The 15,175-nt window shown below is 40.8% G+C and overlaps 1 protein-coding gene across 2 annotated transcripts in view; it reads right to left on the bottom strand.

The window, feature by feature from the left end:
• Positions 1-15,175, bottom strand: part of LOC131668473 (follistatin-related protein 5-like) — a 132,856-nt gene that overhangs the window by 78,300 nt on the left and 39,381 nt on the right. For both annotated transcript variants that reach the window (XM_058942673.1, XM_058942674.1), the window contains exon 3: positions 1,652-1,693. In XM_058942673.1, the coding sequence (XP_058798656.1) occupies positions 1,652-1,693 (42 nt within the window). The remainder of the gene's footprint in view (positions 1-1,651; positions 1,694-15,175) is intronic.

Here is a 15,175-nt window from a genome sequence, read left to right as displayed (position 1 = left end):
AATTTTGACATTATGGTGATCCACTGTTAAGTTTATAATCTTGTACCTCGATAACTCCAAATAAATCAGTTGTAATGTACTAAAGCTTATTTCAGCGATATTTTATAGTCATCAATGGACTATAATGCCAGCTCTCCCGTCAAAAACGATGATCGAACAATAAACCCTGCCAAATAGTTCAATAACCTATTCTATCTCTCTCCCTCTCTTTTCCCCTTTCTAATCTGCATGGCTCCCTTATCTCTTCTGATTCCTGCGTTATACCCGCCTAGCTCTCCTACATTCGAAAGCGATTCTGGCCAGCGTCCAACTCTATATATATATATAGAATTCTCTCGCTTAACGAGCATTGAAGATACGAGATACATAAAAAAGCAACCGCTCACGATCTCTCTTTTCGTGTCAGCGATGCTCTCGTGCTTTTGACGAGAAATCGCGGCAAGCACAAAGACTCTTTTTTATATTTTTCCAGTTGGCGGCTCTTTTTTGTTTCCACTAAGTTTCATCGGTTCGAGAATACTTGTCGGCTGAAGTTTACATAGCCACGTTTTTCAGCATTTTTTCAAAGATATAAGTTTGCGGTTTGGTTATTATTGTTGGTGTGAAAGTATAAGCAAACAGGTACAGTGAAAACATTTTTTTGTTAAAAGTTTGAATACTAATTAGTCGGCTAGTGAAATTTGTCATGCGTTTTCATGTTTGCCAACAAAATCAGCTACTCGAAAACTTGCTCCTTGCGAACTAGCGAAATTTCGTAGCGTCATGTGACACACGAATCTCCTTAGCATCGTGAATGTTGCAAACTTGGCGAAGACCAAGAAAAAGCTTGTCGGAAAGGTTCAAGAGAGTGGGTACATTGCAACTCTAGAGAAAATGAGAAAACCCTATTGCTTTGACCTTTCCAAGTTGCCTGGCTACGTTAAAAGCTCTCTACTGCTATTTATCTCAAAAGGTCGCGTCGAAAGGCTACTTCTCACTTCTCGTGAATTACTGATTTCTTTAATCTAAATTTTATGCAACGATGACTCCTCGAACCGAAATTTAAATCACTAGGTAAATATTTTGGTTTTGAAGCTGACAGTTAGACGTGTGAAATGGAAATTGATTGAATCTAATGTCAGAGACGGACAAATAGAAAGTTACGTAATTAATCAATGTTCCTTAATTTCGGTAGTGATGGAAAGTTATATATTGTTGCTATTTGTCAATAAATAAATCATGTGAATAAATTATCGTCAGCAAATCAAAGAATAGTAACAATGTTTTCTGACGAAAACGTAAAAGCCAAATCTGGAAAAAGGACAGTAAGGAATAGCTGTTGTAGATAAAACTAGACAAAACAGTAGTTGGCATCATTTTCTTATTGCTTACTACTAATGCACTAGGATAACTTTGCGAAAAATACAACTTCTTAACTTCTTGAAATGTTGGCACTCTCATTCGCAGGCTATGTATAAGTAGCTCGTTTATCATACTTAAGCACCGACAAATCACGTTAAATGTGATTTTGATCTGTCGCAAGCTTTATATACAGTAGCGTATATCGAATACACACGACTATCAAATACTTTTCTAAAACTTATGGCTTTTTGAAATATAGGTTGGCTTATCATTGATACGGTTAAAGGAAAACTCGGTAGAGGAGACTTACCGATATCTTGGATCCGGATATAGGATTACAAAAGACACCCATCTGAAACAATAATAAATTAATCGAGTAAATAATCGTGTTCTTACTCTTGTGAACTGCCAATTATTAACGAGGGAGTTTGAGAAAGCAGGAATTTTGTCAGCGAAAAAACTGCAGCAAAGTCCGGCACACTTCAAGCGGAGGGAAATGTTAAAGATGAATTTCCTTCTCAGCAAGCAGGAGGATGCAATTAACCGCTTGCTAGAGACTGAGGGAGAGAAGGGGCAAGCGAGTTAAGTGCAAAAATTTTACTTAATTTGAATTAATTCTAAGAGCAGGCGATCCCTCACGCACACTCCTACGAGATTTGCCACAGACGAAATCCGATTAAATTTAAGAGCTACTGCAAGCAAAAAACTAAATAGTAATGTCATAGCTGAATGGTAAATAACAATAATTTAACAATCGATACGATCGTGTACGTCATTTGATTTTTGCAGGTATTTATAGGGCGCTTTCCCCCAATTAAATTGCCAGTGCAACGGCGATGGCGCCTCATTACGCGAGCAATCAACGATATACCCTTTTCGCAGGGATATCGTCCGCCGTAATTGTTAGGAGTTCGTCCGATTAATTCCCGTGCACGCTCGTTCGCTGCGAGAACCGCTTTCCTTGTTATTGCCTATGTCCCAGATTTCTTGACGATGGGGCTCTCTCTCTCTCTCTCTCTCTCTCTCTCTCTCTCTCTCTACTCTGACTTTCTTGATGGAGTCGCTGATTCGGGTGATTGTGGAATCTCGAGAGAAGGAGAAGCTTTTAAACGGAGACTTTTCGCTGCGTTTATTGGATGATTTTCTTGCATTTTTCTCAATTTCACTTAATATAGTAGAAATCTAGAGCGGAATCGAAATTTTTTTTTTTACTTCAAATTACACGATTAAACTCTTTCAACGTATTTATCAGCGTTGAACAGCGGTAAATTCAAAGTAGCATAAATACATTGATTTAAAATTTTCATTAGTCAAAATTTAGAAATCATATTAGACTACTTTTTAATTAAAATGTGAAATTTTGTTTCGACATAGTATTATTATAAAGAAGAGTTCACACTTAACAATAAGCTATTATTAATTTTTTTTTATTAAATTTTTTTTTCCTCAATTAATTTACATCGTTGAGAGAAATAATAGTTTTTTATAGACGGACGTAAATTGCAGTTGCGAAATTCAGTTCTAACTACACCAACAGAGGGTTTTTGTACATTACGAATACAGAATTTAATCATAAATTAAGCCATTGTTGAAATAAATATAAATGGTCTAATTCTTACTTATAATCAATCTGCAGAAGCTTTCCAACACAACTTAAAACAACATTTTTGTAGGAATAATCATATTGAATTACAACAAGAGAGAGAGAGAGAGAGAGAGAGAGATGAGGGGAGGGGGTAGAGAAGCCTACAATGTAAGACTTAATTAATTGCAGTCAACTTCATTCAAGACGCTGCTTTAATAAACGCCAAACTTCATTAATTAGCAAATAATTTTGAAAGTTCAAGAGTCACGACGGCAGCAAAGCATCAGTAGCAGATTACAACGAACGTACGAGCAAAGAAAATGATTAACAAGTTACAAATGGCACAGACTTGCAGACATCGAAATAAAGAAATGAAGTGGAAAGGGACGAAAAGTTTTCTGCGCTTGCTCCGCTACAAGTGTCATTTCTCAAACAGTGCAGAGCCGCGCGAGAGTTTCATTTGTTGCGCCGTGAAATGGAAAGTAGTAGAAGACTGCAATGTTGCAAACTTTTTCGACCTATGATTTCTTGCTCTTGTTCGCGTCTCTTATTGCGGACTTTTGTGAATAGGCATTGTGCCTCGGCTCCTTTTTTCCGTATTATGCAAAATCGTGTTATGCTTTTTTTTGTGGCTACATATATTGCTACGAATCCTTTCAAATAGTCGCGTAATGTGCTGCTGCTGTGATAAGCTCCTTTATGAAAAGAACTGTTTAGTACGTAATTAAACAATTGATGTTAAATAAACATTTCAAGAACTCTAAAATATAGCATCAAGAAATGTGTATCGAGTTAAAAGTCATCGTCTTTAGAATTCACAGTTTAGTAGCAAATGAAAATTAAAAAAAGCCAAGGTGTACGATAGAGATTCAAGACTGCATGCGCACCACAGGCACGAATGGCTACTGTCGATAAGTAATCACAAACTCATTTTCTGGACGCACAAGAGAAGCAGAGAAAGAAAGAAAGAGATATGTTAGAAAAAGGCCGAGTCTGGTTAAAGGGGCCACCTTCCTTTCTGCCTATATAGCCGCATACATGGATTCAATGTCAAAAGCCGAACGGATGGCAGGAGAAATTTGATTACGCAATGCAAGAATTTATAGTAGCAGACTTAATGAAGTATTTGATTAAAGCAAAAAATACGAGTATGTGTGCGTATGACGGAAGATGGTCTCGTTACAAAAGAATCGTTTCAAATCGTTCGTGTGTGTGCTATATTTGATTTTAACTTATTTGAGGAGCCGCGCGCTCGTTTTGGAATGTACGCTTGTAAAAATGTGAATCGGAAAAATAAAAAACTATGTCTTCGAAAGCTTTTAGAAATCGTTTAGGTGGGTGTTGCAGCCACTGCTGCTGGACACACTCCAAAAGGGAGGTAGCTCTCGAGAATGAGAGCAGACGATGACCATCAGCAACACTGCTATCAACACTGTGCGCAAGAGAGCAATTAAACAGGCGTCAGTATAATTTCTTATCGGACAAGCTTACGCAAGAATGCGAAATACACTGTGCATTTAGGGTGCATTTGTATGACTGCTGTTTACTGATCGACCTAGAAAACCTTTTCCGACATGTGAATTCTTTTTATTCCTTAAAGTGTAACGGGTAACTTAAAATTTTTTCTAGAAGACATAATATTTAATAATATTTGGCTTATTAGACAATAAAACTCGACTTGTTTGTAACGGCAATTCTTCACAAATGCCTAATCGAATAATCTTTAATATTTAATTTTGAGCAAATACTCGCTACAGAAATGAAACCAAATGATCTGACAGAAAGAAATGGAACAGAAAGAGCAAAGTCTAGTATTCTTTCTCTGTTCTTTCTCTTCGTGCTATTAATTTACCTGCATTCCCAATGCGAGTAAGTGCTCGTGAGTCGTTAGCGGCGTCACCGAGTATTCCGCCAAATTTATAACCAACCTTTATTACTCGGGAATTTCAATTTGCATTTTAGCCGCAGATCTCATTCGTTTTTCGTCCTCGCTGTGTGCTCTTTTTTCTTTATCTTTTTGCAGCTCACGAGGATTTCTCCTTATGAAGTAGCGCGCCACCGTGGCCACAAATATGTTTTTCCACCTACTCTTTTTTCCAAGCTTCAGAATTTTTTCTATGAGAATGCTATGCATTAGATTTTGCAGGATTATGAGCTGGATTTTACGAGGGAGCAACGTTGCTGAATAGAAGATACCTTAGGCAACTGCACGCAGTTATTATTATTTGCTATGATTTATGTTGAATACACTAGAAATATAGGATAATTAAGTTTAGAGCAGACTATAATGACAAAAGCTGAAAGCATACCAGATACTCTAACATGATTACTCGAAAATTCAAGGCTTTTAGAATTGGGCAAGCAACTTTAAAGGCACTAATTACAGGAAAACGGAGTTTATGCTCTTGGCGCAGAAGCTTTGATTCAAGTTACAATGAGAGATAGCGATGGAAGCGGTAGAGGGGGCTGAGCTGAGAACCAATGTGAAACATTTCAAACTGCATACAATGCCACTCATCGCTCTGTAAGCGGTCAAAAATATGCTCTCTCGTGCACTGGTCAAATACAGCAAGTACTTTGCTCGACTCTCGCCGTTGCACGTTTACTATTTGTCCGCAAATTTCAATACTCTCCCGATGTGTTTGCCAGAGGAGTTAGCATGTTTGTCTCGGAAGAGTTCTCACATCTATGTCTGTGCCGATATTTTTTGAAATACCTGGAAATAGTGTATCTATGCTCTATTGGTACACATTTGCTGTCGTTTGGTGTACGATTCAAAATAAACATCGAGTGCAAGCAACTCTGAACGTCTTTTCTAGCAAAAATTTTGTCGAGATAGCGAAGTCACGTACGTATGTAATTCCATCGAAACGAACAAAATGCCGGCAACTGGCCTTCGGTTTGTTTATATATTTGGCTTACCACTGCACAGAGCAGGCAGTTAAAATGGATATCGACGGCAGAGGATCCCCCATCGAAGTTTGCGTCGACGGACGGTTGTAACGCAAGATCTCAGTTGGCTCTCCACAGGGTGCCAAAATCCAATATTAAACGCTTTGTCGAGACTTTTATCGTTGGCAAAACAACTCAACTTTAAAGAAAAATGCTAGCGCCTAGGCGGCAAAGGCTTCCGCATCGTTGCCACGGCGACGACGACAGTCGATTGTGCAAACTGTGCGTATATAGTAGCTCTGCAGCAGCCGTGTATGTAAAGCCTCGTTTTGACTGCAGACGCCGACGACGGCGTCGACGGCGTCGGCGTCGGCGTCGGCGTCGGCGTCGGCGTCGGCGTCGAAGTTGCGTGAGCGCACGGGAAGTTACAAGTGGATGCTCGAATGCTTAGGATCAAAGGACGAAATGTTACGGTTAAAGGATGCGCTACGTACGTGTATGTGTGTTTCTCACGATACGTATTTGCATTTCATTGTCAGTAAAGTTTGAGTTGGCGGAAGAAGGCAAAAGAACGACGAGTTTGCCAGACAGAGTTATTTGAGTTATTTGAGTTGCGAACAGCCGGAAAATGTATTCGACACTGCCTAATAAGTTTAAATGAAAAGCAGTTTATTAAAAGCATATTAAAAGCATACTTTTGGAGCAAGCACATTACATGTTTTCGCAGCGTCAGCGTACGGTTTTCGCTGACAGTAACACTTTTGAGAAGAGATAAAAGGAAAACGAGGAAATCGAGCTCGTAGAACGAGTGCAGCGGGTCAAAGGATTAGCTACACATACGTGTGTACGTGTGCACGCAAACAATTCCGAAGGCTACATCGCGACATATAGACGACGACGAGTTGAGCCCTCTGTACATGTGGAGTGTCCGATATCCGAGTTTAACCCGTGCTACGCCACCTTGTGCGCGCTCTCCGGTTTACGATGATAAGGCGCGTGACGACAGAGGTGTGGCCTCTTGCGATTGCACGGTGTCGCGTTTTATCATGGCTTCTAGACATTGCGTCGAAACACTTGTCGAATTTTTTGTTTTGCTGGTCGTTCATTCATGTTCTTCCAACGACGATTCATGCCAATTATGTATTAGAGCTTTAAATACTGGCCAATCAGTCGTTGTATTTCATGATTTTTTGAGAATTGAAATGAGAATTGAAAGCCATTTTCGTCAAGAGAAATGACAAACAACAGATCTATTTGTCTGGTATTTTATCACGATTCCACTTGTACTAACAAGTTTCCTGTAAAAAAGGAACTTGAGCAGCTTTTCAAAACACATCCATAAATCAGGGATTCTCACAAGTAGCGCGTCTAAAACATTGCCGTCTACACTCCGTTCCATGTGGCAGCAGCAAAAAAGTGACTGCAGCCACGCCGATTCCCACAGGAGTCGAAAGTTAGATGCAACTACTCGAGCAGTAGCGCCGCTTACGCCACTGCAAACTGGCTCGAGCCGACCGCAAACTCTGGCACGATTTTCGGTCGGGAGACAGAGTGAGCGTTAAAACGTTAAAACGCGCGCCTGCAATGAGGATCGGTGTCGGCGAGTTTGCCACCGACAAGAATCTACTGAATTTTGCTATGCACGCGCGCGCACACACACACACACACACACACGCACACACTCTTTTGAAAATGTTTTCAGGCGGTGAACATTTCGACAAGTTAGTGTGCTACAGCTAAATTGTTTCCGTGGTATGTGAGTACAAGCTGTTGCAATGTATACCTAAATTGATCGATTGGATTTCTCTTTTTCCACTCTGAAGGTTTATTTCATTTCAACTCCTGTCGCTATTTCCTCGATGATAATCGGCACAAAGAACGCGTTTTTCCGGAGAACGAGCAAAAACAGCTCCAAAGGCATAGATGGATGTGCATTATGTGAACTACAAATGTTTTTTTCTTTTACGTATACGCACAGGAAGAAAGACTTTTAGTCGTGCGAATCTCCGAGGAAATTTTGTCGCTTCGTTGCTCGCTCACTCGCTCGGGCCTCCATTAAAATTACACATTCATGAAAACTCAAGATGGAAAGTACTCGGTGAAAGGGAAAAAACTGTTATGCTTGACTTTGTGCTTTTTCTCAAATGATACTTTTACTCATTCGCAAGCACGAGCTTTCGTCATTTCGGCTGACAAGTTTACTGTTTTTCTTTTCAAAAATCAAATCATGCTACAATCAAATTTCTAAAGAGAAATATTATAGCATTTAATTTACAAATGATTTTACAAGTATATAATAGAGCAACGATATTAAATGAATAAGTTTTTCGAAATCCGGATTCATTCGATTCTGATAACACCGGCAGAAGTCGAATAAGGGTATTAATAGCCACACTGTAATTATGATTTGTATGATTTATTTCTCACTTGTATTTGATTCTTTTTGATGTTTCAGATTTACCGCAAGATTAATGATCAAATATTATTGGCTAGTAGAAGATTAATAAATTATAATAGTTGAAATGTATAAAAACAAAAGATTATAATGAAGAATCGTCCGTGGTATGATCATTTCCACACTTATAACAATAACGTGATACTTGTCATAAAATAAAGAATTTCGAGAATTTTAGTAGAAATACACCGATGCGGTCAGCCACACAATACGTATCAAATGTGTTTTCAAATATGAACAAGCGGTACACTATATAAATCAGGCATAACAAGCAAACCAACTCCATCGAAACATTAATCCAAGCAACTATTCAATAGCTAACGATCTCCCAAGAGTAATCTAATAAGCCGTCACTCATCCACACATGGTGCGTCTTCTATAAATCACAATGTGAACGACCCAACAGGTGTAACGATCGCTTATAATAAGGTTCGAGCAAGGGAGAAGACTATTGTACGCGAGGGCTTCAGGACATTGTTAATCAATCGCTCGATGTCGTCGCGCGCTACTAACGACTTATACCACCAGCACGCTACGACGTTCCATTGTCTTTTGTCGATTGATTACCTGAGCGCTAATGAGATATCGATAGCTTTTTGTCGTCGTACTGCCGCCACGGTTTTTATATTTTGCTTTCTTGTACGGATACTGAATTTATCGATGACTCAACTTTCAGGCTACACCAAGTGAAATAGTCATCATGACTAAATTCTCCGCTGAAAATATGGCTCGCGGTTATTTATGTACGAGTATGAATGAATTAATATCATATTGGAGTTTCGGATTTTCAGCAACACTTCGTATACCATCAATTTTCCTTTAAGAATTCAGATGTTGGTGAGTAAATTCCGTCGAATATTGAACATTTGCAATGCCCCACCCTACATAAGAAGTATACACCGAGAGAAAACAAAGACGGATGTAAACGGAAGTATGTGAAAGAAATACTCGCCGTAGAAGTGAGCTAACGTTATTGTGAAAAACTTCTGGGTACGTTATAAATGCAACGAAGATCACTTTAAATAACGTCGCAAATCTTGTTTCTGAAACATTCCGCGAAACGATTGCAGTATTATTGTGAATGACTTTTTTTCAAATGATTTTTTGAAAGAAACGCTCGGCACAAACTCGACAAGCAATTGTAAATCGGGCGAAAAACAAAAGATTTGGAAATGTAAGATTAATACTCTCGAAAATGTTCGGAGCTTGGAAAAAAAGTGAAAAAGAATTATCGTGCTTAGGCGGGGGGGATTTAGTAAATCCTCAAAAAGACGAGCAGTCCGTTTCGAGCTGCCCTGCCTGCAGCGCAAAAAGAAAACGACGATAGTCAGTTTATGAGCATTGATTCCTCGAACACTTCATATCGATATTTCTCTCTCTCTCTCTCTCTCTCTCTTTCCTATAAAATCGTTACTCTTCCCTTCTCACCAAATATCATTTTCTACTGGTATATATGGATATTAAATTAAAATTTTTCAAAATATCAATATCATACTCACGCACGTATTTATAAAAGAATCACACAATATTCATTGTACTGCACAAAGCTTATTAAAAAGTCCATCTCCAAAATCTATTTTATCAAACTCTTGCTTTGCATCGCCAGTGATATATACCTCCAAAGCTCATATCCATAATCTTTGAATCCATAATAAATGCGAGTGATATCTTCGATGACAAAAAAAAAGTGAAAAACGGAGGTATGAAAAGATTTATCTTTTCAATAAATCCTATCTAGTTTCTCTTGCATGCAAAAAAAATAATATTGCTAATATAGGTTAATCTATTGGCAACTAAAATAATACATCCACTCAGTTACCCGTTGACGATGAACTACAACTCGGAGCAATTATACTAGGCTAAGAGCGTAAGAAGAACTTTAGAGTATAAAGTCGTAGCTGCGTTGGGGGACGAGATGAGATGAGGGCGTTAAGCCGGTGATACAGGACCGCCATTACTCTGCAGCTGAGCCGTAGATGCTGCATCATCCACGTCGTATATACATAATACGATCCCACCCACCATGTATACTACATACGTATGTGCGCACGCGCGCGCGCGCGTGTGTGTGTAGGTGTGCGTGTGGACCAGCGCACGAGCGCGCCAATCGGATTAACCAGCGTTTGCTTGAATTCGTCGCTTTGAAGATGCATATGCAAGCAAGCATCTTAGGGGATGAGAGCTATGGATTTGACTATAACGACGACACCGACTCGAAGCGTTGCATTTGACACAGTCGATTGAGACAAATATGTCATTCGATCGACGCGGATTAATTTGATTATCAAAAGAGCAAGCTTCAAATAATTTGTGCAACCGATTTGGAACATCAAATAAAATTCTTTCATTGATTATACAGGATAAAAATAGTTGACCACTCGGTGAACATCATTCAATCTGCTAATGCAGCCTCATTATTCGCGAGTGTTAAAATAATCAGAGCAATGGACGTTAACAACACTCGAGAGTTAAACATAGACACAGCTTGATATTCATTTGAACTTTGTGGTTTTTTTAGTATATAGTACGCGCGCTCGCACCCCCGGCTAATTAACATTTCTTCAGTTGAACACTCATGAATTACAAAGCTGACTAATCGGCTAATGGAACATCTAGTAGGCGAACTTACCGTAAGGTTACAAGCCATTGGAGATGAGAAAGCCCGCGTGCGTATTCGACTTGCAGCGCCCACTTAACTATGTTTTGTAGGCGTTGCGCCACGTCGTATCAGAAGAATATCAGTCTTGTAGAGCGAATCAATAATAATCGACTTATATTATGTTGAAAAGCCTTAACGTATGAAATTTCACATTTATCAAATAATAATGATAAATTTTCAATCAGCACCAATGGCAGGCAAAGTATAAACTTTCATGAGGGAATATTAACAATAACAAAGACCAGGAGCCTACATTTGTCGAATAACCAAGCAATCAAACAAAATTTTGCCTGATATTATCATCCAATTGGCAAGGCAATCAAGCTACTGTCGCAGCCATAGCACCAAAATTACATTCGTTGCAATAATACTGTCGCTCGAAAATTCCACTTGCTGCCCCTAATCCAACCGCGGGCTGATTACTCCACGTCGCCGCGCCAACCGGACAATTTATTGGTCCCCGAGTACGAAATGTCCTCTCGCGCCCAACCCTCGCAGCATCGTTTAATAATTTTCGTTGCTTTATACACACATACACATAGAGAGTGAGGGTCCCGCGGGAAAAGGGCGGCCATAGTTACGATGGGGATAACGTGAATCTATTGTCGCGATAATGCCCTCCGGCCGAAGGTAAACTCTCGCTCGCGCACACCCTAGATCAACAAAATGAGTGAGAGTTTTGTTACTACAGAACTGCTTGTCCGAGCTTGATCTTTCGTTCGTTTGCGTTCGCTCTGTGAGCTCGTCTTTTTTATACGAAAAATAATGAAAAGTGTATGACTCGTTCGATGAATCATATATTTTTCCTTTTCGTCGTGCTCGTTGTGATGAACCTACTTGATATTGTTACAGAAGGATCTTTTTCATTCGTGTGTAGCCCAAAGTTTTACGATTTTATCGGAGTTTTAGAACGAAATTCAAACTCACTTTCTAAAATTCAATATTTGTCGAGGTCGGTCTACCAGTATACCAAAGTTACACTGGTCAAAGCAAAGAAAGACAAGCAAGTGATCGCTATAATTGTCTTAGTGCTATCTTTCTCGCTATTCACGATGAAGGGAGGAGAGGATACAGTGCTGTCGGGTCTGTGGGTGGTTTTTCGAGGCCATCATTAGATAATCGCTTGGGGATACTGGAAAAAAGGAAAAAAGGAAAGCGAAGCCGATACCAACTAGAGCCTGCAAACTACCTGATTGAATTTCCGATGGTTACGATTCATTTGCAATTTGCGAACTATTTCTATGAGTGAAAAAGTATCCGTTTAATTACTCGTCATTAGACTTGCTGATCGAGCGTAAATTAACTTTGCATGCCATAATAAGTCATCCATTGAGCATAGGCAATTTCTCAATGGCGCTGCTGTAACCGCCGTAAAAAAGTTATTAACGGGGAATGTAATGGTCTTCAGGACAACTACTGTCTTACTTAATCTTGTGCAACTTCGCATGTGCATGTCCATTCGAAAGCTAAATATTCGCTGAACTTCAACATTTATCAATTTTTATTCTCTTTGCTTGGCAGTTGACAACTGTGCGCAGGTTTTCAAATAATAGCGCGATTCGTTCGAGACAAAAGAATGGTACCGCGGCAAACTTGTAACGAGCCATTGAAAGGGAATCCGGCAGGAAAAGTGGAAAAGTATAAGCCTCGCTGCTGTATTTCGTAAAGGAAGCGACTCGACAACAGTGAGAAAAAAGAAAAAAAAAATGAAAATGATAGACAAACCAATGAGAATCGGCGAGGTGCGCGTTAGTCATTGCGTTGTCCTGCTCAGAAGAGCAAAGTGGTAAAGGAAATAATAAGGCGACGGGTGCTGGCGCTGTATTGTTTGCTCGAAGCAACGACCGCCTTAACAAACGATCACTAGTAAAAGCCAAGCCTTCTCGAGCAGCAGCACAGTCCAGGAATTCGCTCAGATCGATCGGTCCGCGTGGAAGCCGCAGCCTTCCAACCGATCATCTCGCTCCAGCGGCTATCCATAAAGCAACTCGCTCGATGAAGATCGAGCCTAGCCGATGGATTTAATGGCACGTAAATTCCTATGCACACAGCACGCTTCGCTTTTTTCCTTGGTTTCACGAGCCTGCGTCGCGGTAATCAGCTTCGCATCGTAAAGCGATGTGTCGAAAACGCGATTAGAGAGATGCGCGTAGAGGCAACGACGGTGAACGACAGCGGTGCTCGCGGAAAACAGTAAAAGTCACACATCCGGATACAAACAAGTCGCATCAGATGCTCTCGTAGTCGCAGGAGAGCATGGTGCCGCACGGCTCATTAACAAGCGCTAGACGACTTCTTGAGTAACGGGCGCGCACATTTCGCACGCTCGTTTGTCGCGCTTTCGCGGCGACACCTGCGAAATCGACGACAAACTTTTACCGAGAGACCACATTTTCCTTTCTTACATGCACGGAAATACGTAGTCTTTGGCCTTTCACGCCTCATCACTAGTCGACACATCACTTTGCTCTCTGCTAAGCAAACCGAACAGCTGCCACGATTCTCTTTTTTCGGATTTCTTTTCCACTTGCTATACTATCCAAAAACACTTAGACCGCATTAGGACCACAAGATCGTCGCTGCTGCTCGAAATTACTCAGTCAACTTGCTTCACCTTTGCGATCAACTTAGCAGTCATTGCTGATTTTCACAACTCAAACTTTAATCGATCGACAGCGCTCAATCAATCGTTATTCAATTGTAGCAGACGCACAATATATAGATTTTATGACGTTAATAATGCACGAGTGGAGCCACGCGTCACGGAATGTAAGAAACGCCGAGAGTAAGACCCTCAAAGTGTACTCGAGGTGTGTAGGCGACAAATTTTGGGAAACGCAATAAAATTTGACCAGCGCGTGAAGGTTGTAAGGGGCGAGAGTTCGAGCGATCCCAGTAGCGATAACGAAAATGAACGCTGGGCCTTCTCATTAAAAAAGACAAGTGCGAGCCACGTGTGACACAGACGTGTCCCATCACATTTTTCTCTGGTTTCGAAGCCCTGCGCCGTAAGCCGTTCTCGAGTTCGTGCGCGGTTGTTGAAATTAAGTAATCGTGATACTTGGATGCACGTGCCTCGTCTTTTTGCCGCTCCTTGTCTTGCTCATGGACGTGCGCGAGCGCTTTGAAAGCGTACTCGTGGCCGTGATGCCCCCATCAGCTCTGAGGAGTTACCTCCTGGAGACTGTAGATTTGAGCAGAATCAGCGTTAGGTGAGTTGTATAAATACGGGAAGGGTAATCACATGTTACCTTAGACCGGCAGGCAAGCAGACAAGGGAGCGGATAAGCGAGAGTGAGGGCAAAAAACCGAATGGAGGGGGCAGACGAAGAAACTCGCGTCCGGACTGCGGGTAGTAGGCGTAGGTTTTCGCGGTTTTGTTTTTCGAAAATCTTTCGTTCGGCAAGCGTGCTGCGACCCAAGTGACAACCATATGCGCGACACATGTCTGACAGGGTATTAGAGCAAAATTTAGTGTAGTAAATAATGTAAAAGATTGAGCGACGTGTGTGACTGCTGGCAGATCTTATCATCTGTTAGTTTCCCCGACTTTGCCTGCAGAAGCCCTGTAGCGCCTCTAACGGAAGGATTCCGCCGTGCGGGGCAGAGAATGACAGTTTCTCCACTGTTGGTTCAGCCAGCAAGCGCACAAGTCGTGCATTCTTGCTCTCGTAGGTCAACACTTGTAAACCGAAGAAATAAAGAAAAGTAAGAAAATATATACCATTATTTCCTGCTCACCTCACCCCTTTCACAGGAATTACTTATTCTCGCGCACTAGGCCAGCTAATCATGAAACGTCAGCCCCCGTCAAAAAGTACGCCAGTAAAAGTCGACGTGAGCAACGTTAGCCGCATAGCCTGTCACACACAGCAGTTGGACAGGTAAGCTCTCGTCGTGAAACCACAGAAAATCCCTGTTTTTCGTGCTAAAAAAGTCAATGTGTTCAACAAAGTCACGTGTACAACGCGAACGACATTCGTCTATAACGCAAAACTAGCTCATTTGAATTTCGCATACACCCGTTCCGCTTCGTTTGCCCTATCTCATTCGAGTCATCGTGTATTTTGTATGAATTCCCTCGTAGTCGTGATATCAAGCCTGCCAAACCAACGACGAAAACTCGACATTTGCTATTGTGGTAGTTTATTCGTTGTACTTGATGCTCGCAGCATGGTACATTATGCGTCAACAGTTTACAGGCTCACGTGACGGCAGACAAAACCTTACAAGTATATGTTAA

This window comes from Phymastichus coffea, unplaced genomic scaffold, assembly GCF_024137745.1.
Source record: "Phymastichus coffea isolate CEN01 unplaced genomic scaffold, Cenicafe_Pcof_1.1 PCOF00078, whole genome shotgun sequence".
NCBI lineage: Eukaryota > Metazoa > Arthropoda > Insecta > Hymenoptera > Eulophidae > Phymastichus > Phymastichus coffea.
This window is presented reverse-complemented; position numbering and strand designations above follow the sequence as displayed.